General features: G+C 38.2%; 1 protein-coding gene across 1 annotated transcript in view; it reads right to left on the bottom strand.

Annotated features, from left to right (window-relative positions):
• LOC142405365 (macrophage mannose receptor 1-like) overlaps positions 1 to 25606 on the bottom strand; it is a 34872-nt gene extending 9266 nt beyond the window's left edge. The window contains exons 1-22 of the mRNA XM_075492694.1: positions 25537 to 25606; positions 22766 to 23164; positions 21758 to 21931; positions 19301 to 19459; positions 18387 to 18500; positions 15925 to 16071; positions 14833 to 15006; positions 14120 to 14277; positions 13605 to 13715; positions 12348 to 12463; positions 11761 to 11909; positions 11062 to 11261; positions 10629 to 10756; positions 9350 to 9437; positions 8639 to 8774; positions 6487 to 6525; positions 6218 to 6381; positions 5022 to 5089; positions 4494 to 4594; positions 3693 to 3835; positions 2413 to 2518; positions 1402 to 1598 (exon numbers count right to left, since the gene is read on the bottom strand). Of these exons, the coding sequence (XP_075348809.1) occupies positions 1402 to 1598; positions 2413 to 2518; positions 3693 to 3835; positions 4494 to 4594; positions 5022 to 5089; positions 6218 to 6381; positions 6487 to 6525; positions 8639 to 8774; positions 9350 to 9437; positions 10629 to 10756; positions 11062 to 11261; positions 11761 to 11909; positions 12348 to 12463; positions 13605 to 13715; positions 14120 to 14277; positions 14833 to 15006; positions 15925 to 16071; positions 18387 to 18500; positions 19301 to 19459; positions 21758 to 21931; positions 22766 to 23164; positions 25537 to 25606 (3141 nt within the window). The remainder of the gene's footprint in view (positions 1 to 1401; positions 1599 to 2412; positions 2519 to 3692; positions 3836 to 4493; positions 4595 to 5021; positions 5090 to 6217; positions 6382 to 6486; positions 6526 to 8638; positions 8775 to 9349; positions 9438 to 10628; positions 10757 to 11061; positions 11262 to 11760; positions 11910 to 12347; positions 12464 to 13604; positions 13716 to 14119; positions 14278 to 14832; positions 15007 to 15924; positions 16072 to 18386; positions 18501 to 19300; positions 19460 to 21757; positions 21932 to 22765; positions 23165 to 25536) is intronic.
• Positions 25607 to 27751: the final 2145 nt, after the last annotated feature.

The raw sequence follows: 27751 nt of genomic DNA on the forward strand, positions 1-27751 counted from the left end.
CTCAGCCTGCTTGTTCATTTGGTTATTTTCGAGGAGACGTACTTGAAAGGCACTATTATTTTCAAGAACTTTCTGTCACACCTTCCGTCTCGACTAATGAGCAACTATCAGTAAGTTTTTTTGAATAAGAATGAAATAAAAATAAATGGAGGTCATCCTTTGTATTTGGCTTGCAAAGCCAAGTTTAAATAGTGGTTATTCTTGACAGAATCATCTAAATGATGGTCCTTGACAGAGTTACCATCAGCTCTAGTTCTTAGAATTTCTCTTTCAGCTACACCAGATCAGATGCTGAGTACTTAAGAAGCTGGAACTTCAAATTTCTTGCAACCTGCAACAGCCTACTAAGCTTCCATGCAGAAATTTTAGGAACACCTGTTTTAGTGGCTCTTGACTCCAGTTTCTTAAGCTCGAGTAACTTTTTGATGTTATTTCACTCCTTTGAAAAGGATCCTCTGAAGGAGATAGCTGTTAGTATCTTGAAGGTGAAGAAGAAAAGTAGAATGTACTTTTGCATAGTCTTCTTTTTTTTCCCCACTTGATAATTCCCAGGAGCATTATTAGAGCTGCAGTAAAGTAGAGTTATGTATTGTGTTGTATCCTATATGTCTTCCTGCATGCCTTGGCCAATGGCTAGATGGGCAAGAGCAGAATGAATTGGCTCAGGTGCAGATTAAGCTGGTTGTCTAGAGGTATGATTTCTGGGTTCTCTAGAGGTGTGGATACCAAAATGAAGGGAGGATGGACAGTGAGTGGAATGACATAGTCTGAAGGGCAAGTTCTGAAAGCAAGATATGGAAATAAATGGAAGAAAGGCAATGTGGGTGTGCAAATCAATCTATGTTGGTCTGAATATGTAGAACGCTATTTTATTTACAGCATTCTGAGGTTCAATTTCAGTGCTAGCAGTGGAGAGGGTTTGATTGGTTTAGAAAGTAGTTGACATCTGTTGGTCCTTAGCAATTCAATTACAATTTTAAATAGGGAAGAAGTAGAAAAAAAATTGAACTCTTTCCTTTTGCATGCTCTCCTCCTTCCTTTTCAAACATGAGTCAACTTGTCAAACGTGAAAATATTTCCAACGTGTGTTAACTTCTAAAATTCTAATGTTGCATTTACATTTTGTCCAAAATGAACAGCAAATTACTATGAAAAAGAAAACTTTATTCCATCTATCCAATATTTATTCAATCTGTTAATTGCTGAAATTTTGCCAAAGAATTTTGTGCTCTGAGATAGCTAGAATACTCAAACATTGAAACTTTTTATTGCTAATCCCAGTGTAAAGATAGATGAACAACTTGGGGAGGAGGCTGAGGCAATATCTGTAGCAAAGTGAGCTGTTTACTTGGATATTGCTCCTTAGATTTAACTTGATGGTAAACACTAAGCAGTATTTACCTGTTGCAGATTGTGGCCGTCTTCTGGATGTAGACTGGGAAACAAAATGGGTTCTACAAGTTTTGGGGAATCTGGAGCCCAGTTTGTATAGGAGACAGCACTTCCATCAGTCCAAACAAAGTTGAGTTCACTGAGTATATCATTCAAGCCAATCCAGGGATCATTTGAAACATCCTTCAAATGGTAAGTGAGAAAAGCTGGGAAAAAAGCCAATAGAAAAGAAGGTAAACATGTCATGTCATCAGTCAAGACATGAGCTCATAAACAAATCATTAAGTACTTTGTTTGTTAGAGTCTTGTAAATACATTTTAATTAGCGTTTGATCAGAAATTTACCCAATTTTATTATTTCAAGGTTATGCCAAGGCTTTGCCTGTGAAAAGTCTTAAAGAGTGAAAGTTATTAGAATGATGAAGCAAGATTGGAAAGAGGAAAGATATAAAAAACCTGCCTGACCACCGTGTTATCTAATGAGTCCACTTATTTCAACACTCAGGATGAGCTGATTGACTGATGGAAATGTGTAGCTGTATACAGCTGCAAAAGGAAGCTGGGGAACGTAGGCAAGGTGAAAATGTGCCTTCCTCTGACATTCTACTGCTGAATTAAGTTGCAGAATTTAGGCAGTCATTTCAGAGAGGTATAGTAATATATCCCTTTCTATTTCTAGCAGAAACAGATCATAGATTCCTTTTCTTTCTCTGTGTCTAAAACTACAAATGCCAGGTCTGGATTTGTTATTTTATGCTAGTTCATACCCTATAAATAATGTAAAGCAGTTTGCATGGAACAGGAGGAAGCAACCCTTAGCATCACTAGCGTGCCCTAGACAGATGGTTCCAGTTCTTCCAAAAATGTTTTATGCCATGGCCATATAACCCATATTGACTATACATATTATAAAATACATACATTTACATACTGTCTTTTTGCCGCGTTCTTCTTTGCAGGAAATGACCACTGTATACAGAGTAAATGCTCTCTATTACGTAAAGAGCTGTTGCGCTATACCTTGTACTTGTTCATTATGTATGCTCGCCAGGTTTCCTCCAAGGTTCATACAAGTTCTTCTTGCAGTATGCCAGTATGCATAGGAAGAGCCAAAAAACTTGTAACACTAGGGAAAAACGAGTATAGACTGTTAGTGAGTGACAGCAAAAGGAATATAGGTTTGGATTGCACTAGTTTAAGTAGAAATTAGCCCAACTCAGGCCCACAAAATAATTTTCCAAAGTTAACAGAGACTCAGCTCTGGAACCAAGTCAAAACCATTCACAAATTTTAAATTTACTCTATGTATTTCTGTGAGGGACTGGGAAAGTCACAACAAAACTCAAACAACCATTTATAAACCACAGTAGGAGTCTGATGAGAATCTAATGTGGTAACTAACACAGAGATTTTGAGAAGCCATACTCCATCATTAGTAAAAGACAAAGAAGTGCTGACTCTGTAAGAAAGGCCCAGCCCAGGGTTTCATGTGGAATCATCTGAACTTTCTGAAAAACGTTTTGGACCTAGAACCTAAGGTCAGTGTGCTCCCATGTATGTATTCAGCCTTTTTCATTTTACAGCTCTTTTATTAATGGAAGTATATGAGTCATGATTTCTTAAAAAGTGCATAGTCACCGCATTACCAATACATGTTCGCCCTGAAATGGTTTTGGTAATTATGAGTGTGCCTAGTGTGCCCTCTCCATGCTTACAGCTCACCCTCTGCTCTGTGGCACGCCAGTAGCACTGTCAGAGAATTATCTTGCATAGTTTGTGGAAAATAACAACTCTGATGACTGTAACAAAAATGCAAAAAAAGCGTACTGGCACAAACTCCACTGGTGTCAGTATCCATGGGTGCTTTCAGAACAATGTTGTATATTAGATGCAAATAGAACCCTCACTTAATAAACACATCAAGTTTTTCCCTTTTGGGAGGAGGCAAGCATTACATTGAAGCCTGTTTGGAAAAATTTGGCCTTATTTCTGATTTGTTCCAGCTCAAATGACTGATTTTACGCTGTAGTTGGTGCTTTCAGTTCAATTAAGTTCAATTTTTTTGAAAGTATATACAATGTAGCAGTTTTTCCAATGTATCTCAGATGACCACTTCTCAGAAAAACAATTAAAAATCTGTAAAAACCGCCACCTTGCAAGAATTAGGCAGCTGCTTCAATTTTTAATGTAACTTTGGATAATCACTGTCAAAAGATATCAGAGAGACAAAAGGCTGTTGTATATCTTTAAGTACTCTCCAAAGGACTAATATCATTAAGCTTAGATGGATGTTATCATACCTGATTTTTAAATAAAAGCCAATCCTCAGGACATCCTCCAGGAGGTGAAGGTACCGCTGAAGGAAGTGTTGCATTCATAAAACTTCTGTGCCTCTCACAGATATAACCGTTTGAAAAACCACAGCTGACATCATTCCACAAGCCTGAAATCAATTTAAATATAGATAATAAGACAGTGAATAAGATTGAAATTTGTGGGAAAGTGTACTGGCTTCTGTGCTTGTAGGTTCGAAAGCAGTCTGCCTGGGAATGTGAGATAACACGCCTCAGCTCCGCTCTTCCTCCCAGCATCACTGCTTACAGGAGGATTTTGGTCCTGCTGTCACTGTGGGAGTAGTGGCCGTACGAGATGGCTGATATGGCAACTTGGAGACCTCTGCGTAGAACCCACCCGAACAGCTTCGTTGCACTGAAACATGCAAGTGTAAAGTAACACTTTATCTGCGAAACACTATAAAATGTGAAACTCCGTATATGTTCTGTTCCTTTGCTAACTAGTCTCTAATTATTTTTTTTGAAAGACCAATTTGCTGTTGATTTGAATAGAACATATTGTTTGTGCAGCTGAAAAATCAGTGATCAAATTGTCCCTACATTCCCCATTAAAATAAATTTCTTATATTCCACTTTTATGGATAATATTGCCCCTGAAGAAACCTCAGATATAATGATTATACTTTATTATGCATATTTTCCCAAATTGCTGGGAAAGAGTGGAGTAAAGTTGGTGATATATTCTTAACAAACAGGGGAAGAGCCATACCCATAAAAATACTTTTCAGAAAAAGCTGTATAACTCACCATCCTTTTTATTTAAGACCACACAATTTTCTTGAGCATCTGCAAAGTTGGGCTCACCCTGTGCCCAGGCTGCATAGTGCACCGGGCTTCCATCCATCCAACTGAAAAAAACCAACACCAAAACAGTAGCGGTTGCTCAGACAATGTTCCTGGAACAGTTCAGAAAATTCTACCTTAACATGTTAAAAATATTTTTTAAAAAATTATAGCTGAGTCTGTCTGTAAATTGAGTTTCCATTAGGATTAAAAGACCTTAGATAATGAAATCCCTGCATGCCAAATCAAAGAACAAAAATGCCTTTATTTTTAACAGACATTATCTATGTATTCGTAGCATGTATATTCCCTATAAAAATGCCATTTAAAACAGTGTTTTTACAATGTACTTAAACCAAGGGAGAGCACACATTTCAACATGCAATATAACTCTCTGAATCTGCATTTAACTCCCTTGCAGTAGTCCCTCCAGAAGGAACAAAAACTTCTACAACTGCTTTTTATGAATCTTCATGTAGCTTTTTTACCTACCTAAACTGTTGATCAGCATTCTGAATTAATCCTATGAGATATGAGTCCAATTTGCCATTTTTTAATACCTAAACACAAAAATGTACTTTTAGTTAGTGCTGTCTAGTAGTTAGTAGTTATCTAATATGAAAAAGTGTAATTTTTGCACTATGGAAGCAAGTAGATGAATACACATTGTATAAATGATCATGTGTAGTCACCAGAGAGGACCCTGTTGAAGTAAATACCATACATCACATACTTTTGCTTTATCATCTTTATTGCTGCTTACCTAGTTTTGGCTGCATTACTGGTATGATCAAAGCTTTCAAAGTTGTGTTCTCAATTTAAAAAGAAACAAGGAAGACTTGAGAAAAAATTTAGTACAAAATTTTTTGGTACTTTCCTGTTCTTAAGCAGCCATGTAATTCCTGTGTCTCAACCTGTCTGTCCTCTCCTCCTTTCATATCCTTTCCCACACAACAAAAGCAAGCATCTAATAGTGTGAAACAGAAAGGAGGTTGTGCAGCTACTTTGGTATTAGTATACCAAACAGGATTCTGGCAGAGGTTTGAGGCAACATCCACGCTATTAAATTGTTAGCATGGCCCTGCCACGGCTTTGGCACGTGCCCATCAGAACCATCTCAGGCAACGTCTAGTCAGTGCCCTTGAAATACATGAACCGTTTTGATACATGTTGCAGGAAAACTAATTCATGAAGGTCCTAGTTCGTCAGTCCCTGACCTGGACCAGGCTAAACCTTTCTTTGAAAAGTTGTTTTGTTCAGCAACATGATGTGGTACGTGACCATCAGAGCTACACTAGCAGCAGCCTCCCGTCTACACGTAACGCTGTATTCTAGAATATGATATTCAGATGAGAGGTAGCCACCCTGGCAAAAAGACAGTTTTCTCAGTATACACCTAATCTGCCTGTTCATTGCTCCTTATACACATTTGGTCATGGGCAGAACTCTATTTAGATTAGAATATAGAAGAATATATCCACTGTAGTAAATGGTAGATTCTTTTGCATTTATTTTCCTAAAGAGAAGCTCTATTCTGTAGAATAAATATTTTTTCATTGAACATTTAAATCTAATGCTAATAAAATTTAGTAATACTATGCAACAAGCACATTCTCCTGTACTTCACGAGCATATGCAGCAGGGTATACAGACCATATATGGTATAATATAGTCAAATTTCCTCTTACACATTTCCACAAAAATTTTCTTTCACTATTATTTCCAATAGTAGCAAGATCTCCATGATTGCTTTTGCAGAAGGTTCTGGCTTTCTCCATAGAGGTCTTTTCTGTGCTGAAAAAATATTGTTTGTCCCCTTTTAAAATCCAGCCATCTTCTGTGACTTCATATGCTGCAACACAGAAGAGGAATCTCTGTATTCTTCATGGTCCTTACACAAAGCTGGTGTTGTTACATGATACCACCCTTTAGATAAGAGAAGTAAAGAGAAGCTTACCGGCAGAAGGGCCCAGAGGTTCTGGTTTCAAGGGTGTCCCTGTAATGAAATGGGAAAAAAATGAAGATGTAAAATATTTCCCGAATGTTGAGCCAGTGTAAGTGTTCAATTAGTGGAAATGCTCTTAATGTCTATCAATTTTCCATATTTTACATATTCAATGCAGAATATATTTATATAGTATCTTTGGTCTTTGAACTTTTGATCTTTGAAAAAGAGCAAAAATGGATGTTCAGGGAATAACAGATGTATTACAGCCCTACATCTCTGTCTTGGTAGATGTTTGGTAAGCACATCTTGTACATCCTGAATGTTGCCCAAATCAGGTGACTGAAGTTAGTCTGAATGAGTACTTGTTTCTGAAAAAAACCTAAAGAGTGAAAATACTTTACTTCAGTGTTGGTATACTTTGCACAATAATAAGAGATTCTTTATGGACACGGTCTTGTATCTGAAAAAGAAATTCAAATACTAAACAAATTTTTGCTTCAAATATTTTAAATTTTATTAGTAATTATCTGCTTGTGAAACTTTTTTTTCTGTGAAACTACTTTGTGAAGGATCACATTTGACTGAAAATCCACCAGTTTTTGAGAAATAATTTAAATGAAAAATTTCCATATCACACGGAGTGGGATATTGGAGCAATGTATCTCTAAACATGGAAGGCCAAGAGCTATAAAAATGTAAAACAAATGTCACCTTTATAATTTTTTTCCACAGGAATTCATCATAATGTTCGAGTTGCTGTATGTGTAATTACATTAAATAAAGTGTGACACACATGCTTGGGTAAAACGAAGTCGCACCTTTTAAAAAATAATCTCTTGTATGGTTCGTTAAATGATCTAAAAGAAAAAAATATATGTCTGTTCTGGAAGTAGAAAGTGTTATGACTATTTCAGCATCTTTCAGTATGACATGCACTGCTGACTAATGATGGTAATTTCTTCAGGCTATAATTTCTGCCATTCATACACTAATAGTAATTAACAGTATACAACTACTGTTGACACTTTTGCTAATGATTTTTAGTTGTGCTGATCATGCAGGTGAGGAATTACAAAGGAAGTTACCAGGAAAGGTAACTTCACAACATCTCTTTGAGATAGATGCCTATGACTATTACTTTTTAAGCATGAGAAGCTGAGACAATGTGCCTTGGTTAGAATCAGATTATTTTGAATAATTCACGAGCGCAGAACTGATCTTATTTAGAAAAGTATCCCTTTAAACATTAACCCTTACTGCTTGTGTGAAGGAGCCCAGAGAGCCGCCAAAGCAACACTCCTGTTAGTCTTGGAAGTAAAATGTGCAACTCAATACAAAGCTATAATTGATTCCTCTCTTATTTTGCTGGATATCTTTCTCAACAGTAAAATTTTGAAAAAAAACCCACGGAAGTATAAACATAGAAGATTTTGCTGCTGGCATGAGACGAAGATGTGAGCCTACCTATTGCCTTAAAGTACATAAATTTTGAAGCTGGGATTACCATCTTTTCATTACAGCAAGCTTGTGGTTACAGGAGTATCTTTACATTTCATCTTACAAAGAGAATGACTCTAGTATGCTGGTAGTCTTGTTTAAATTAAAGTAGGTGGCTAATGTGTCCTTGTGGAGCATTCAAGCTACACCTGAGCGGAGGAGTGAAGTTTCACTTCACAAAGGATACAGAGATTTAAAGTAATCTTTTTTTTTGCAAATTGCAAGCCTCTCTTTCTCCCTCTCTGCCCCCTTAGCCCCCAACTTGGAAATTCCCTACAAGTAAAAGTTCCAAGAAGCAGTTTCACATCAGTCAAAGCTTCTCTTTTGACAAAAATCTGCTTTTGGGCAGAGCAGTGGATTTTACCAGATAAGCCCTTGAGGTTGCTTTCACCTTATTTTCTACGATTCTATAATTACATAAACAAGTATATTTTCAGTAAGGCTTATCATATAATATTTTTTTTAAATAAAACAAACAAAAAGTTTAACAGTTGAAACATTGTATTCTGAAAGCATTTATATGTCTTGACCTATTTTTCATTATGCAAAATTCCTGTGAAATCAACCAAATGTTCTACAAGCATGTAACTTGCAGAACTTCCTGTTTTGATAGACTCAGCTTAAATTTCTGCCTAATGTGAGTTTAGAGTAAAAAGTAACCTACCTTTCTTTATTTCACAAATCCAGTTATGACTGTATTCACAGTGCACCTTAATCCATGACATGGAAGGCTCTTCACTGATTGCTCCACAATATTCAAATGCAGTATTGTAAAAATAATCATTTTTCTTATAATTCACCTACAGAAGAAACACAACTTTGTTTTTTATTCTTATCATACAGGGAAAAAAGTGGTACTCTGGAAGGAAAGAGAAGTAGCACTGAAGTTTCAAACCACTCCTTACTTTCCTCCTATGGCTGTGCAGCCTATGTGGGCTATTAAAGCAATATAGTCACTCCACGAGAAAAAAGAAAGGCTCTGGGTTTACACAGCATTTAACAGACTCCAGCAGTCCCATGAAAACTCGAATCAAATGAGGTTATAAATCAATAGCAGAGGAAAGGAGCATGGCAGTATAGCACCACTGACTAATAAAAATCAGGAGAGACCTTTCTCATATATTTGCCACTTAGATAATCATCTCTGTAGCTGCAACTACTACTCCATGTTACCGCTGTTGCGATGGTCTAACTTCAGGGTTTATTGGCCTTTTTCTTTTCCGAACTGGTATGAAGAATAATGACTTAGAGTTACCCAGTGGCAAGGTAGACATTTTTGGGAATTCTTGTACAACTTTCATCCACACCAGTCATCGAAACAGCTCCAACAGCAAAAATACAGAACAGAAAGAAACTGGCAAGGTCAAACACTCACCGGGGATCCGTCACTCCAGGAAAGCCCACCATCAGGATCCAAACACTGCAAACCTATCCAGAAAGGCTGAGATGATGGGGGTTTTTTCCTAGAGTGTGAAAAAATGTGTCATAGAAGAAGAGGATGTATGTGGTTAGCACTGTTAAATTTTGCAAGTTACATGGTGTCTTGGTTTCAGCTGAGATAGAGTTAATTTTCTTTATAGTGGCTGGTATGGGGCTATGTTTTGGATTTGTGCTGAAAACGGTGTTGATAACACAGAGATGTTTTAGTGGTTGCTGCACTAGTCAAGGACTTTTCAGCTTCCCATGCTCTGCCAGGTGCAGAAGAAGCTGGGAGGGGGCACAGCCAGGATAGTTGATCCAAACTGCCCAAAGGGCTATGCCATACCATATGATGTCACGCTCAGCATATAAAGCTGGGGAAGAAGAAGGAAGGGGAGGACATTTGGAGTGATGGCGTTTGTCTTCCCAAGTAACCATTACGCGTGATGGAGCCCTGCTTTCCTGGAGATGGCTGAACACCTGCCTGCCCATGGGAAGGAGTGAATGAATTCCTTGTTTTGCTTTGCTTGCGTGCACGGATTTTGCTTTACCTATTAAACTGTCTTTAGCTCAACCCACGAGTTTTCTCACTTGTACTCTTCCGATTCTCTGCCCCATCCCACCGGGGGGGAGTGAGTGAGCGGCTGTGTGGGGCTTAGTTGCCAGCTGGGGCTAAACCACGACACGTGGGACAATAACTCTCACACTTATTGAAGACTTTAAATAGAGTAGAAATTTTAAAAAGAGCAAAATGCTGTTGGTCAGCAAACTCCCATTAGCAAGTAAGTGAAGGTCATGCCTTAAAATTTTCTACTTTGCAAATGGTTGTGTTGAAAACAGAGCACATTGTTTTTCTTTATTGATGTTGTGATTATAGTGTTCTTGAGAAATAAAATGTTCAGGTTTGCTGAAAGTCACAATTTAGTTTCAAAATGGTTCAGTGAACAAACTCAGAAATTAGTCTGAAGAAGAAGAAGCATTCAAACGATTTGGTTGGGATTTTTTTAATTTAAAACATTTGTGGATGATGACAAATTTTAGGAACCTCAAAAATGTCTTTGAAAATGCTACCCATATGAAATATTTTCTCAGTTCTTTTTCTTATGACTGTGATGATAAACAGATGTAGATTTTCAACTAACTATCTCAGGAGCAACTCAAGAATATTTTTATTTATTCCTATATAAAGTATTGTTACACCAAAATATCAATTATTACATATTTTGTTTACTTACATTATTAAGTCTTCTATCACTGTTTGCTCTTCTTCACTTCTAATGGCAGCCAGGTCTCCTCCTATTTCTCTGCAGAAATCTCGGGCTTCAAACCATGTTTTCTTTTGGTTTTCTTCTCTCACAAAAAACTATTGATAGATATTAAGGTAGAACACTATGTTTACAATATGTTAAAAATAAATCTACTGACTGCCTTGTATAAGCAGAATAGGAAAACGTTCCATTGCAATTATCCATTGCGATTAAAGAGTATGCTGCTTGAATAACCTTACATATCACTGCTAGAGTGATAATTGCAGTGATTTCCATGAATAGTTGTGTAAAAACTTACTCCATTTGTGCAATAACGTGCCATTCTCGGAAGTTTAGAGGCCCTGTCTATTTGGTGCTCTTCTGTTTCATGAGTACGATTATTGGAAAAATTAATACTTACTCTGAAGCATGAATTAGTGCTATTGCTTGTATCCCAACCCAAGGGACATTTGGAATCAGAAACGGTTTCAGGAGCAAGAGGAAGAGCAATTTTTTCAGCTAGTTTTTTGCAGAGAAATTTTGCCTTTACTCCACAGTTCTGAACATCCCATAGTCCAGCTGCATTTCCAGTCCTTAGGGCAACACAACCAGCTTCATTCCCTTTGTGAGATATAAAAGAAAATTGAAATGTGTTTAAAAGTGGTTCCCCTGACATTTTTACAGCTCATGTGATTCATTTACAAAAGACTGTGTGAAATACTAAGTGTAGTGTCTGCTCAAAGGAGGAGCTTTGTAAAAAAAGGAAACCAGTGAGCGGAGTCCTTCATCATCTTCCCTCCCCTTTGAAAAGCTTTACAAGTGCATGAACAGCCCCTTGCCTGCCTCTTTCCTATGCCGCTCACTGCAAGGATTTGACAGCCTGTCAGCCGGGCTGGAAAGGGTTTCACCCTTTCCGCTCAGTTTCATTTTGCTCTTGTAAGCAATGAGGAGCCAGAAAAGAAATATTTCCATGGCAGCTTATATCAAGGACACTCCTATTTCAAAGGCAGAATGTTCGTGTGTGTCATCATGGATGTGTTTTAGCAAAGTTGGGAAACAGTTTAGAATTACAACACAGAAAGTTCCCTAGTAGCATAAATTTACTCCGGTGGCAGAGTACCAGGCATTGCTGCGTTCCAGTTTGTGTACAGAACACCTTCACCAGTCACCCACTTGAACGTCCTTTGCTCTTCTGTGTCTGAGAGACCAATCCAAAAATACTTCTCAGAGCTCAGACCGACGAGGCTGGTCAGGTAGGCTTGCTCATATCTGAAATGACAGGAGTCAGATGGGGATTAAGCCTAGCTTTCCCTTGGTCTGCCATTTCTCAGCATCCTAAACTACACAAGACTAGAATGAATGGAGTCTCCATTAGGTTTCCTTCCAAGTGGAAATACGTTGCTTAACTGGATAGCAGATGGACTAGCTTCAATAGCAGGTGTAGCCGTGCTATACTGAAAAACTGCTCCTTACAGAACAGAAGCAGCTGTGGTCTGTTTATTCAGAGTAAAGTACTGGAAAACATGAATGTGTAAAATATATTTTGGTTAGGAAAGACCTACTGTATTTACTGATTTCTTTTTTTTCTCCAGAAAAAGGATATTCTGGTTTTCTGGTTTCCCACTTTTTTCCCCAAAATTTCTCAACTATTTTATAAAATTCCAAGATTATTCCATCAGAGGTACAGTTTTTAAACTCTTTTCATACCTGTCTCCTACACTTGTTAAATAACCACTGCTCCTTTCACAGGTTTTCTTTGCTTCTGAAAATGTTACAGATGTATGTCCAACCAGGTAGCAGTAAAAGCCATGTCTTTCCCAGCCCTGTCAAGAACGTGTGGAATACATTTGCAGTAAAAAGAGCATATGTTACAGTGCTTGAATTTCAGTGTCTGCTCTTAAATCAACATATTTTTAATATAACTTAATGTGGTAATATATTAATTTGAATTCCAGTGGACTAATGGAAATTAAGCTTAGTAAACATCCAGAAATAAGAGATTTAGTGCATATGAGTCCCCTTTTTTTGACAATTAGTAACTGATTAATTTTAGCATTAAAAAGTCAGAGGCACACAAAATGGAGAGTGTAGTCAGAAGTGGGTGAGTAAAATACTTCCTTGCTCAGAACTGAAGAGAGTATTCTGTGTTATAGTGAACTGCTGGCTCAAGTTTCCTGACATCTCTAGGCTAAAAGAACAGTAACTAGACTACTTAATTGATTTAACTCATCAGCTCACCTAAGAAGTCTGACTGAAGAGGTAGCATAAAAACTATTGAAAAGCAAAATCCTCAAAATTACAGCTGAATTCCAAGTCACTTTTCCTCCTATACCAGCTCCAGATTTGCTTGCTGCAGCCGAGAAAGGCAAATAAAATCTGTGTTTAGTATTTGGCTGCTGCCTAGGTCCATCTAGTGCAATGACTCTCAGCTCTGTTCCCCATATGGGGTTGTGGGAAATGTTACTAAATATAGAACAGTAGTAAACAGGAAAGTAAAAAGAGGGAAAAAGAGAAGGAAAAAAAAAGCAGTAGGATACAATAACTTCTTCAAAAGAAATTCACTCATAAAAGCAATTTGGTTGTTTTGATTTGGCTTCAATAGTGAGATTTGTCATCATCTTGCATCATGTCACATAGTCCAGAAATGGTTCCCAGTCTCTACTACGTCTTAGATAACCGCAGACGGTTGTAGAACAATGTAACAAATATGCAGAAAACTGCAGTAATGGCTTTCGCCTCTTTCACAGACAGTTATGAGAGATAATGGGCCTGACTCATATTGACTAAAAAAAATTTCAGAATAACTTTATTTTAAATAAGGGAATGTAGTGAAAATTATCACCCTGAATTGGATGTACAATCACACTTGTTAGGGGAAAAAAAAAGATAGTTTCAATGTCAAGTGGAGCTTGTGAAAACAATGGATTTTTGCTAACCAGATTCTTGCTTACTCTTTCTTCTTACCTTCAGGCAAGCAGGATCAGTCTTTACTGTCCCAGAAACTCCTTGTAGTGGGTCTCTTCTGCAGATGTAAGCTAACTTTCTGTCACAGGCACTGTCTGCCCAGTATCCATCCTAGGTGCAGTTTGGGAAGAGGTGAGTAACAGTGATGCAGAACCTGTTTCCTTTAGAAACGTTATTATTTTTTTTTTAAATGTTGCTTCAATGAGAGAATAAAGATCTGTACTTTTTAATGAATTCCAAGTATTTGTGCTTAATTCTGAGGTTATGTTAAGCTAACTAAGTGTCACGGGCAGAGTGTTAAGGTTTGCTTGGCATATAATGTACACTCACAATCAGATATGAACATTTATCTAGTTATCTCTAATTTAATTTTAAATTTAATTTAGAACAACCATCTTTCTGAGTGAATAAAGATACCATTCCCTGATTTGTTTCTAAGTTGCATTCATAAAAAGCCTAGAAATAGAAACAAAAATCAAATAGTATAGTGCTACACAAATGTGGAATGATTCTACCTCTCCTGCCATAATGACACAATCTTCTTGCCCATTGATTGCATGGGTTGGTTCTCCAGGCAACCATTTGGTATATGTCACAGGAGTCCCATCACTCCACTCAAAGTACATCTGAGTGTTGAGGTCATTCAGACCAATCCACAGCTCATCTGCAGCTTCTAAGAACAGAAATTCACCTGGGTTAGTACCTGAGTTGAAACAGTCCATAGGAGCAAGATTTTATGGAGATGAGCTGAAATTGCCATGTTACAATACAAATTCATCTAGATTAAATGACAGTGGAGTTTATTTGAAGATCTAATTCACATTCTTCTTTCAAGAAGTTAGAAAATGAGATACCAGCAGGAAATGAGATTCCTCAGCTTTATCAGTAAAAGTCCATTACTGTATCTACCGCTACAGGGTGTCTGAGGCAGATAATCTGCCCAAATGCTGCAGTAGCTAGAGCTGTTATTTCCTTCAAGTGATTTCATGCAGTGAAGAACAAATGAAAATCAAAATGAAAAGAATGAAAAAGACAACAAAGAGAGCACTAATGATTCCTTTTGTGGTTTTCTAGTGTTCGGGGGGTTTTTTTAACCTATATATCTATACCTTTAGTGGGCTTCCCTATAAATATTACAGAAAAAAATAACGTTTTTTAAAAATCCTATAAGATTTCTAATAATATACTTCTCCATTTGTACCAAACACTGCCCTGTAGAAATACTCACTGTAGCCAAGCTGAGACAGTATGAAACCATGCTCCTCAGGGTTGTGGATACTGGCCAGGTTGCCATTGCTCTCATTGCAGGAAATGAGGGCTTCTCTCCATACTCTGGGTTCTCTATGAACCATGAAACAGTGATCTCCATAGGGCAACCATCCTTCTGGGCATTTAACAGGCTCTGCATCCCCTCAAAATCAATAGATTCAAGTTTTTAAACAGTGCAAACTGAAGTCTAGAATAACTGCAATTACATTTGAAATCGGTTAATTAACTAATTAGAATGAAAATGGAGTGATTACAAATAAGCAGGACTTCTATTCATTCCTCATACATATAAAACATTTTAGTCTGTTTGCTATTGTACACTGTACTTTTACAGAAAACATACTGCATTTAAACAAAGGAGGAAAATAATGGAGCCGGTGGTAACTGGGCTTCACTAGTGTGAAATATTCACTTTTGGACAGAGAAATATTTTGGAATTCCATATGTAGTGTTTTCACACAATATACCCCACCCAACTACGTTTTTCATATTTCATAAAGGCATTATTACTGCAGCACAAGTAATTATCTGCACACAGGGCTTTCCATACTAAGTGTCATTAAATAAATCAGAGAAAAGTGTAGTCGAAAAGTGGTCTGAAGGAACTTGCTCTTTTTTGCCATCTTTCTAGGTTACAGGCAATCCACCTGAGAAGGTGGTTTCAGCCTATGGGTGCCATCTTTCCAAGACTTCAGTGATAAGCCTTGGTGTTTTCGTTAGAATGCACTGCAGGTGAGGCATCTCTAACTTTATTTTCACGCCCGTGCAGTCCATGATACTTTTGTGATAGTGTATGGCTTAGACCAGTGCCTCTGGAATCATGAATAATAACATGAAATAAAAATTGCTTGTGTGGTTACTGGGTTCCAGGAACGTTTCCAGTATTTAAATATATTTGGTTAAAGAAATAACAGTATGCTTTGTTCTGTGCCACTCATCAAAGCAGAACAAATGACAATGCTTCTTTTGTATTATTTTAAATAGCTGTGAAATTTCATTTTAGTGACACAAATTCTGTCTTTATCAAAGGGGTTTTGTTTGCTTGACATACCTGATGGAAGAATGAAAGGATCCAGTGTGGAGTTTTCCTTTTTACAGATATAGCCAACTTTCAGCTCACATGGCTGGTTTTCCCATTTAGCATCTCTTCTGGGATTTAGTACTGCACAGAGTTTCTCAGGCTCAGGCTCAGGGCTTCCTTCATGGAATAAAAAACAAATTATTTTTATGTAGCACAGGTTTTATGTCAGCAGCTGAAAGAACAATTTGCTTCCATCCTTTTCATGTGTCAATTACGGACTCATGATTTCATTGCTACAGTTATTTTTCTACCGGAGATAAGGAAATGTAATTTAAAAGTACACATCAAAACGTTTCTTTGGATGCTTGTTGCATAATTCACACTTTCTGCCATATTTGATTGCAGGATAGTGGTCTCAAAAATAAGACATTCCTGTAACTTTTGTGAAAATTGTTGGCTTGCACAGAAGAGAGACTAAAGTTTGAGCCCGCACTGAAAGAAAGGCTGCAGCAAGTCCTTTCCTTGCCCCCCCACCTGTTTAATCAGCCTGTTCATAGGGGTCAGCCATACATCTGCTGAGGAATATGTAGCTCACGACCAGTTGCAGAATAAATTATGTTGTTGTCCAGTCAGTAGATGCTGGACTGAAGAGTTGAGACATTGAAGGGGTAGCTGGTGCTGCTACAGTTGCAATGCCATACACAGACTGTAGGGAATCAGAGTTCATAGTTCATAGTTTCACAGCTCATGAAACATCTAGTTCTATACACAGTTTGTGGTCAGGACCCAGTTATGCTAAGGACTAAGTAATGAGCTTAAACGTGAAATCAGAGGACACAGTTTGAGCTAATGTGTTTGGGCAGGAACACGGTAAGGCAGCATCTTAACATAGTTCATATTCAGACAAGGAATTTTACAGATGTGAAGAGAGAAGAACATTCTTCAGAGTAAGAGCCATCAGCTGCTAACAATAAAAAGAAATTTCAAAACCTGAAAATCAGAGTTCTAGCTCTGCATTGTAGAACTAAACCAAGCTCAGTGAATGAATATTATTTGTTAAAAATATGAGACAAAAGCAAAATGCCACCGATCTGTGGGATATGTTGTCTGGCAGTTGAGTAGGGAGTGGTGGGAACCTAGACTGGTCAAAGTCTAACAGGGCTTCCTCTTTATGGGAGCATGTTAAATGGCTTCTAGTTTCTAGAGCTGTGTTTAGCAGAGCACACAAATAATAATATGGAATTCCTAAAATAAAATATAAGGCACATCTGTTAGATGAGGCATACCAAATCACATGTGAAAACAAATCTCATTTCCACAATTGCCCTTGCAGGGGAGTATTTCCTTTCTCTGTCAGGTTCTGGTCCAACAGCTTTCAGTGGTGTGCTGGAACAAAAAAGTTACACTCAGGCCCTTTGGAAAGGTTCTTTCTGCATGGCCCTTTGGCAACTTGGCTGCAGATTTGCTCCTTGCTGCAAGCCGAGTGTCCTCCCATGCCCTCACACTTGCTGTGTGTCTCTCCCCTGCCTGCCCCTGCAACCAGCCCTCCAGGAGGTTCTCCAGGACCACTGTTCTTGGGGAACGGGCAGTGTTTTCCTTTTCTCCGTGTGATGACTTACTTTTTTTTTTTCCCTCTGCCCAAAAGTTACAACTTATAATAATTTTGCAGTAAACTGGACATGTGTAGATTAACTTATCATAACAGCCATCATGTTGTTGCATACATCATCATACAGGAACTCCAAGGGTGTGGGCTGCTTGACCTGAGAGCCAACTGCTCTTCTTCTCTGCAAGGCTTAAGGAATTTGACCAGCTCAGCAAAAGGTAGAAAACCCTCTACCAGACTCAGCAGCTCTGGGCTTTCCCTTCATCTTCTGTGCCAGATAAAAACAGGTGGCACATTGGAGACTTGGGGAAGGCCAAAAGATGGAATATGTGTGCATTTATTCAGCAAGCAAACATTCGGCATTTGCTGCAACCAGCTGTTGCCATGACAATCATTAAGTGACTTTCAAAGATAAACTGCCAATGCTGTGAACTCTATTTACAGTCTCTCTTGAATGTTAAAGAGGAGAGAAGAAAAGAGGAAAAGCATAAAAAGTGAAGGGGAAGGCTTTGAAAGGCTGATGCTCACCGACAGCTGAGTCCTTGTAGCATGCAGGGTCCGATAACCCTTGTGAGAGTTGAAGAGCCACAGGGGTTTTAACTGACTTGAAGGCATTCCTAGCATGCTACAACTCAACTAGTGCTTTTCACTTTATCTACTTCTGATAGGAGATGAGTTTATTTAACTCTTCTGCTTGAAACTCCTTGTGATATATCCAGTGAAGAAAAGCATCATTCTCAGCTTTTTAATCATCTCACGTGTCTCATAAGCCTTTCAACTGCATTTCCTCATGTTCATGAGGAATACTATAGGACAGTAATTAATATGCATTCAGCATTCTGACAGGAAGGATTCATTCCAAAAACTGTAAAAAAACGATTACTACCTTGTGCCCAGTTAAAGTATCTGAAGGGAATGCCACCACTCCACTGCCAGCCACTGTTGAGATTCAGGCTGTTAAGCCCAATCCAGAGAGAGGATCTCTTGCTGTCAATCAAATCTAGGTAACCAAAAGAGTTGAATTCTAATAAGATTCATTAGGAAATGCTCTGCATTTTCGAAGTTTGGAGGAAGATATTTATTATCATCTGCTTAGTGATTTCTAAGTTCAGTACAGAATCCATGTTTACTGGTAATAAACTCAGCTTATTCTGTAGTTAGAGAACGGTAAAAGACTATTTTGCATATTAGTTTATCTGAATTTAATGGTATTCTACAGTTATATGCAAGCAATAGGCTTTAAAAACTGAAACACCGAATTGCTGTTGTTAATATTTATGTTACAAGTTTGCTTGAGTGTGATGCAATTGATACAAGGCCTTTGTTCTACAGAGTCTATGCATAAATCCAGAAAGTCTTTAGATTTTTAATAGCATTTTGTATAAAATTTGTATGGTATTTCCAAAAATCTATTTCATTAGATATATGTGAAGAATACCGACTTCTTAACACAAAAGTCATATAATGACTGCCTTCTATAATGACTTTCCTTCTTGTAAGGTCCCTTTCTGGGACTTTTCTGGTGTTTTCTGAGCTTGAGCCAACTTTTGCTTAATTAGCTGGACATTCTTAACTTTTTTGGAAAAAAAAAATAATATAAGTAATTTCAAATGGCAATTCCACAACTTACAAAAGTTCCACCTATAAAAAGCTTAATTTACAGTAATTGTGCTTTCTCTAGCAGTATATATATTATTACATCAGCTATTCATTGTAATGTGATTAAAGCACTGAAACATTTGTAATCAGTCAAAAAAACTATTAGACACTCTTTTTATAGAGTCTTGCATATTAGTTCACCTCTCAGATACATTTGTTCATGTATCTCTGTGACACTTAATAATTCTGCGTTCTGCTGCTGGCAGCTCTTCCTTGCTTGGTGCCACGTGAGAGCTGACTGGTAGTTTATCTGGTAGTAGGTTCCTGTCAAAGGATCTGTACTCCAAAATCTGTCATTGTCTGTAGGAGAGAAAGGAGATTTAGTATTGCGGTTTGTTGTAAACATCTTACACAAAATGTTATGAGAAAATTTAACTGCAAGCTTACTTGTGAAGTGAGATTACGGAGCAAATAAGGCTCAGACCCCCAAAACTCATACTATTCTGTTAGCTTGCTCTTTGTTAAGTAAAAGAGGGTTTACCATTGACATTAGCAGAGATGGGCCTTTCATCCTTTATTTTCAGTTTCCCCTGTCAAATCTGATAATCTCCAGGTGAAAAAAAAATAGTGTAAAGAGATCAATAAAGCAAAACTGCACCTTGGTCATTATCTACTCTGAAAACCTGTTCAGCAGCTCATAGGCTATGCCTGAATTAATTCTTGGCTGAAATACAACTGAAGTGCAAACATTTCCAACTATGGAAAGTTTCCTTTTCAAACTTTGCAACACTACAGGCTGGGGGAAGAGTGGCTGGAAAGCTGCCCAGCAGAGAAGGACCTGGGGGAGTTGGTCGACAGCCCACTGAGTATGAGCCGGCAGTGTGCCCAGGTGGCCAAGAAGGCCAATGGCATCCTGGCTTGTATTGGAAACAGTGTGGCCAGCAGGACTAGGGAAGTGATCGTGCCCCTGTACTCGGCACTGGTGAGGCCGCACCTCAAATACTGTGTTCAGTTTTGGGCCCCCCACTACAAGAGGGACATTGAGGTGCTGGAGCGAGTCCAGAGAAGGGCAACGAAGCTGGTGAAGGGTCTGGAGAACAAGGCTGATGGGGAGCAGCTGAGGGAGCTGGGGTTGTTTAGCCTGCAGAAAAGGAGGTTGAGGGGAGACCTTATTGCTCTCTACACCTACCTGAAAGGAGATTGTAGAGAGGTGGGGGTCGGTCTCTTCTCCCAGGTAACAAGTGATAGGATGAGAGAAATGGCCTCAAGCTGCTCCAGGGGAGGTTTAGACTGGATATTAGGAAATTTTTCTTCACTGAAAGGGTTATCAAGCATTGGAACAGGCTGCCCAGGGAAGTGGTTGAGTCTCCATCCCTGGAGGTATTTAACAGATGTGTAGATGAGGTGCTTAGGGACATGGTTTAGTGGTGGACTTGGCAGTGCAAGGTTAACGGTTGGACTCAATGATCTTAAAGGTCTTTTCCAACATAAATGGTTCTATGATTCTATGATTTTTAAAATGTATTCCTTATTTCTAGTCTGCATGTGGTTTATGTAATTGGAATTTAGAAATTGTCTTCTGAGAGCGGACTGTTAGCAAAACTGTTCCCTGGGCAAGTGCTAATAAGCTGTGATTACAACTTCCCTTAACTTTCTCTTTTGTTGAGGAAAATATACTGAATTTCTTGAATGATTCATTAGAAGAAATATTTTCTATTTTTTATTATGTTTCTTTTAGCTGATTCACTTCAGATTTTTAACATTCTTTTTTAATTGTAGGCTCAGGTGTTAGTGATAGTGTCCCAACAATTTTAGAATGCCAAATACTTCGTGTTTGCCAGTTTATATAGTGAGGATGTTCTGGGATTTTTTTAAGCTACCGCACGCAATATTGCACCAGGAAATAATTTTCAGAAATGTCAGTGAAAATGGTGGTGGGTAGTTGGTGGTTGATAATGAGTTGAACCTGGTTTCCCAGTGCAATACTCCTATCAAAATGACAAATAGTGAGTCTGTGGTATAGCACTGAAAAATTAGGTCGAGGCAGCATTTTTAATATCTTCTTTGACACCGTATTTTGGTGTCCTTCATCCTGAACTCAGATGCATATACATTTATCAGTTCAGATAACCTTATCTTGTAATGTTATCGGAAACATTACAAGGAAAGGCTGACAATGCTGCTATTTCAGTAAGACCTTTAAGCCAATCTTCTTATTGTATGTCTTTCAGAAAACAAACTACATCCTCCTGTGGACTGTAGACCAATCTTATGATACAGAACAGGGATTTGCATGGGTAGAAGAGGTTATACTTCTGCTGCCACAAATAGCAATGAGGCAAGGAGAATTAGGCTGTGAGTAGCGTCTCAATTTTCAGATTATTTTATGCTGAGTGCAGTCATATTTAAAGCATACTAGTCTTTTCCTGGATGTTAGCTACTGATGGACACACCCAGACAACTTTCAGCTTGACTGTAGATTCATAGGAAACATTTTTGTTTCTTCTGTAAGAATGTTATGGCATGGCAGAGACATTTTTGAGTAAAATAAAGTCATTACAAGGTTTTCCCCTTCCATATTAGTAACAGCATCTCAGCATTGATATATTTACCTAACAGCATTGTGTTATAGCATCTATGACAGCATTTGGAACTTACTGCCAGTTGGACAGAACCCATACAAATGGTCCGCATCGAAGTCGGGGGTTGTTGCACACCAGAGCAAGCCGTCTGACCGGCCAGCAGCCGTGCACCCGGCATGCCATTTACCACTCAGCCGGAAGGGGAAGACACATGGGGCTCCGTTGGCGTTTCCTAACAGTGTAAACAGATCTGAGGGGGCAAAAGAGAAATTATAATATAGGTACAGGAATCTGGGGGACCCAGTTCTCTACATATGTGTACTCTCCATAAGGGTATGTGGAGAAAGTGTTACAAGTGTCAGTCCAGTGTAACTGGGGACCTACTGTCACCAGCAGTGTCTTCCAAGGAAGTTCTGGGTAGGTCTTGCAATGTACTATTTACTTATGATATTGCCCACTGTAACGGCTGGAAACAGAGCAGTTTCGTACTGTAGTCAAGAACTATGAAAAAAAATATGGTGATTTTTGTCTCATATATTTAAAAATAATTTTCTAAAAATAGCATTATTTTCTTTTTCATGTAGCTTAACTTCCCATCATTCACTAAAAATAAATCATTGATTTGACTGTTAAATATTGTGGGTTTTTTTGTCATCTGAAATCTTGTAGAGGAACTGAATGGTAGTGTGCAGGGAATTATTTCCTTATATTTACTATAGGAATATTAAACTTAAAGATTTTTGCCTTTCATCCAACAATGCTAATACAACTTCACTAGTACTAGTATACAGTTAAATAAAGCACTTTGATTAAAGCTAGCAATTAAAAATAGCCTAGATCCACCTTTTGCTTTAAAAGTAAAGAAAAAAAAAATGCACATTTTGCACATACTACATTCTCTCTGAAGCTAAGCACCTGTACGTCTCCAGGATGGAGGAACGCAGGCCTGAGTATGTGAACAAATCATCCTCCAGTCCAACATTGCCTAAGGTGGAACAGCTGATGTTAGACTAAGGGGAGCAGAAATCAAACAAGGCAAACAAGGGGGTTCAAGACACCATCAGGATTAACCTTTAAACTTTACCTTCATGGCCTTTAGAACACAAATCATCCATGGTTCCATAGATCATCCATTTATTCATCGTCGCTGATCCTGTGTTCAGCACGATACTGTCTTCATTTCTTTTGCCAGCACTGAGAAATAAATCTTCCCCTTGGATTGCCAAGGTTGCACTTCTGCACTCCCATTTCTGGAGTTCACTTTTCTTGTTGCAGGGGTACAAAGAAATTTTAGCCTGGTTTTGCTTGTAGGGCACTCCCAAACATTGTGCAAATGCCACGCTCATCACCTGGTGATCAGACACCCACCTGAATTTTTGTAACTCAGTGTTTTTATTGCAAGCAGCTGTTGTGACTGCATGAGAACTCTGAGCAATTAAACAGAGCTTAGTATCCTCGTTGTATATTAAAAATATTAAATTGTCTGTAAAACAAAATAATGAGAATTAATGTATTTATAGTGAGCACATGGTGAGGGGAGCTTGTGAGGAACGAGATGTGCTGCTGATCCTATGCTGATCTGACTCATGTCAGGAGACTGTAAATCTGAGTCACTTTTGCAAAGATCAAACAACATTTTCAAGATTTATTTCCTTCTGGGAAGGAAAAAGAAGTGCAGCTCATGTAAATACAATTCTGAGGAATAAGACCACATAAAATACATTATGACAGCTTCAAAAATGTCATCACTATAATGGAATTTTCGTAAGTATAGTGGATTTTATTTTTCTAAATCTCTCCTGAAATACACATTTTTTTCAAGATTTCCAAAAGAAACCTTACTGAAGATTTGGAAGTTTGCCATCACTTCATGCGCTGTAGATTTAGCTCATGTTACATGCATCTCCACAGGGTTGCATTTGCGCTTAATACAGGTAGTGAGCGAGCCTTCTGTGACTCTTGCTCCTTCTGTAATTGGCACGTTCTGTTATGGTTTGGGTTTTTTTAGGATGAAACAGAGTGGAACAGTGACTTGTTATCTTGCCTTGTTCCAGTATCCTCTCATTAGTATGTCTGTCACCAGAAGTCAACATAATTCACACAATCAAATCACAAACATTCTCACAAGAACCAACACTGGGAAGTATATAGAGGTAAAGATACTATAGGTGTGTGCCTGTGTGCCTGTGCATTGTTATGGAAAGACAACATGTGAATGCTAAAGAAGCTAGCTAACACTCCCAAAAGATTATAGGCAGCCTGATTTAGTAATCCGTCAAGACAAGAAGGCCCTGCTGGGAAGGGCAAGGGCTGCCCAGTATGGCAGTTGTACTGCTGACGTGTAAAGCAGGTCGTTCAGTGCTGGGCATCCGTCTGTGAACACAAGCTGCCTGCTTTTCAAAACATCGAGTAGCATACAGCTCCCACTGGCTTTGGGTCATGAGGGAGTGAAATTTGGACTACAGGGAATATTCTAGGACCTATGGACACGAGGGCAAGGCTTTGCCCTTCAGTTCTCCGTGCCTCAAATCCCCACCTGGAAACAGGAATGTAGCATCACCCCGGTATCCATCTGAGAGAATAACCACATAAGGGACAGTGAGATACCCTTCCAAACACTAAAGTAAATTTGTAGGACAGGGGTAGGATGTTAGGGCACAGCCAATGTTGAGTAGTGAACAGAGCAGGAAGTGTCTGGGAAATTTGGGGAAACTATGACAGGAAGAATAGTTCTTGTTAGGATATCCGTATTTAATGCTTGAGCTCTCCCAAGAAGGCCCTGTATTACTTCAACCAGTTTAGTAATCTATGGAAGTTTCACTTCTTCAGATCTAAATTTGGAGCTAAGACCTAGTTTCTTCTTTCCTTGTCCATTTAGACAGAAAGTTTTAAATCTTATTAAAGGTTTTATTTCTTACTGCTAACTAAGTGCGTGCTTTATGTAGTGCCCTAAGTTTCAGCTATTGCCCCTTGTAGTATTTTCGGGTCTAATAATAGGAGTTCCCGCTGGAAATTGTGAGGTTTGTGCTTGGGCTATCACGTGGGTTTGGGTCCCAGCTCGCAGAGCAGAGGGGAGACCCCCTTTTTGCACAGATTAGTGCTGGCACAGCTCACGTGGCACAGTGTCTGCTTTCAGAAGCTGTGATTTGTACCCCACTCCTCCACAAATCTAATGAATTGAAGGATAAAGGAAAAATGTCCTTGAACGTTATCACCATCCTTACATCAAAAGGGAGCTGTGATCTGTTCTTGGTCAACTTCAGAGCTTTAACTATGCCTCTCATCCTTACTCTGAAAGCCGTAGTGGTTATTCCAGGGCTGTTCTTGACTCTGATCGTTTTAATATTTTTTTCACTGGCATCTGCTCAGCCATGGTATTACATCTCACATCAAACCACAAGCTCATCTCATCCCACACAATCTCATCCTAAGGCTAGGAGATACACATACAGCACCCTATTTAATTCCTTTCTCTTTTTCATTTCTCGTGACTCAGTCACATATACAAACAAGGACTATGGAGCACACTGTGAAGTCCATCCGCTTCACAGAGCAGACATAAGCAATAATGAAGTTGTATCCAAAAGGAAATTTTTATCCACATACATGACTCTGTCCTGACCTCTGATTCCCAGCTTTACCCCATCTTGATTCTTCCCCTCTCTTTAAAAGTGAACCAACCTCTCTGTATCTGCATCTTTTTTAAAATTCTGTGGACCACTGCAGTTAGGATGAATATGAAATGCAGGGCAATCAAGCTGCATGAAAATCTTAAAGAGCCTCAGAAACAAGCAAGACAACAAAAATGCCCACTTTCACATCCACTTTTGCAGGGGATAAAAAACAAAGACTCACCGAGTGTCTGAAAAGCAGTATGAATGAAAGAGAGGAAAACTAAGACTGTAGAAAAAGTCAAGTGTTTCATTTCTTTCTTCTTATTCACAAAGAGATGAGCTCAAATGAATTGCTGAAGTAGAAGTCCTTAAGGAACCAGTTGGTGCTGGCTCCTTCTCAGTTTTGGAGAGTTTTAGTTGGAAGAGAAAACTCTGGGCTCTAAATAAGGAAATATCCTGTCATGTGGTATTTTGAAATCTATAAATAATTACAAAATTCAGACTTTGCATCTGAAAGTGAAGTTTCCTTCCATTTGAATGCAAGTGGCAAAGTTTGAACAGTTCAACATCATTCTGCTGAATTATTTTTAACTTTCTGTGTTCTGCTCTGTGATTGTAAAGTCCTGATCCTCAAAGACAAAGAAGCAGGGAGTGCACTTTAAATGGATGTACTTTAAATCTCATACATACGTACCTGGGAACCTCAGAAAAAAATATGTGGAAATTTCTTGGCCAGATAGGTCTTCACTGCTACAAAAGATGTATTCATTTAGTTTGATGCATCAAGCAATGTTGACTATTTCAGTGTGAAAAATTAACCCAGATGGGACAATTTAATTTTGCTCAGTAACTTGACAAACTGGGCACTATGTATACACCTGGCTTTTATCTTCTCCGATTTATCAACTGGTAAAACTACTGTGCTGTTATTTCATGTGAATTTGTCTCAGGAGAACCAATACAAATTAGCCAAATCTTTACAAATCTTTCTGTTAACCAGTGATTTTGACAACAAAACTACCTTTCAAAATTATTTAATCCATAAAGTACAAATGATTTTTAATACTTAATAATTCTTTCTTTGTACCAAGATTAAATGAGACAAGGAAAGAGGAATATTCTCAAACATTACAAATGAGCTGCAGCCCTTTATTAAGTGGAAATCAGCTTCAGCTATGATACAAAATCCCTTATTTGTTTTGAAGGAAAAGGAGGAAAGATATTCAGCAGAAATTGCCCTTAGAATTTTCTGTCATTTTTCATGGCTTTGTTATGAAGACAAATTTCACAATATATTCTGCAAGGGCAAAACGTCACTTAATGTGAGAGAAGAAACCCATTTAGAGTGTATGGGGTCTTCAGAGCTGTGTTACCAATATCAACTATAAAAATATCAAAATTATAAATAATGGTATTATTTTGGGTTTGGGGTTTTTTTCATCTGTTTACTCTTTTCATTTGCCTTGCCTTTATTGTTAGCTATCAAACAGCACTGAATCCAATTCAGTGTTGGTATTTACAAAAAAAGATAAATATGGGTATGTGTTGTAAGTTACATGAAGAAAATAAAAAGTGTAAGATCAAGGGGACTGTCAGTAAAAATAGTTTGAGTACAGAATGCCCTTCATTCCCTATCCTCTGCAATATGTTTTGTTTCAGTGCAATATCTACAAACCAGCAATCCAATGTCATGAGAATCTCTCCTTCTCTCAATGACCTCTCCTGTATAGCTCTTATGGCCTGTTTTTCCCAGAGATCCTTGAGATCTTTCCTTCTTTTTCCTTCATTCTGTCATAGACAACATTGAATTCATAAAAACATCACAGTAAACCTCTGAAGCATTTCACTACCAAGACACTGCAGTGTGGCCCACTGCCTTACTGCCCTGTAGCATGGATACAGTACCCGGTCGTCAGTCCACTTATCAGAGAGTTAAAAGATAGCAAGAGAAGGCATCCTAAAATGAGCAATCAAGTGAACTAAATACAGGAATGGATTCTTCCAGCTTTATTTGGCATCCACGTTATTTTATACTTTATTTCTGTTTCTTTTAGTCATATGCCTTGTTCATGTTTCTGTTTCCCCCTGTTAGCCTCTCTCTTAAGGTAAATGACTCATTAGATCACCAAACTGTATAACATCTCTGCATGCTAATTAAACAACTCTGAAGTATTATTATGTAAGACATAGATCCTTTATTGATATAGTCTTATATTCATAACTGATACAAAACATTCAAAGTCATAGAATATGACTGAGTGTTTGCAAAGATTTACTTATTTTACAAAATCCAAGTTGAAGCCATGAATAAAGGACACGTATTTGCATTTCACTTATAATACTATGGCAAGGAAGATACTTGTGTAAAGAGTATAAAACAGGGGCAATAACGGGGAAAAACAATTCGCATAAACCTCTGTTTACTCCAAACACCATTTTACTTGAGTAACAGTATG

Source organism: Mycteria americana, chromosome 2 (assembly GCF_035582795.1).
Source record: "Mycteria americana isolate JAX WOST 10 ecotype Jacksonville Zoo and Gardens chromosome 2, USCA_MyAme_1.0, whole genome shotgun sequence".
Lineage (NCBI taxonomy): Eukaryota > Metazoa > Chordata > Aves > Ciconiiformes > Ciconiidae > Mycteria > Mycteria americana.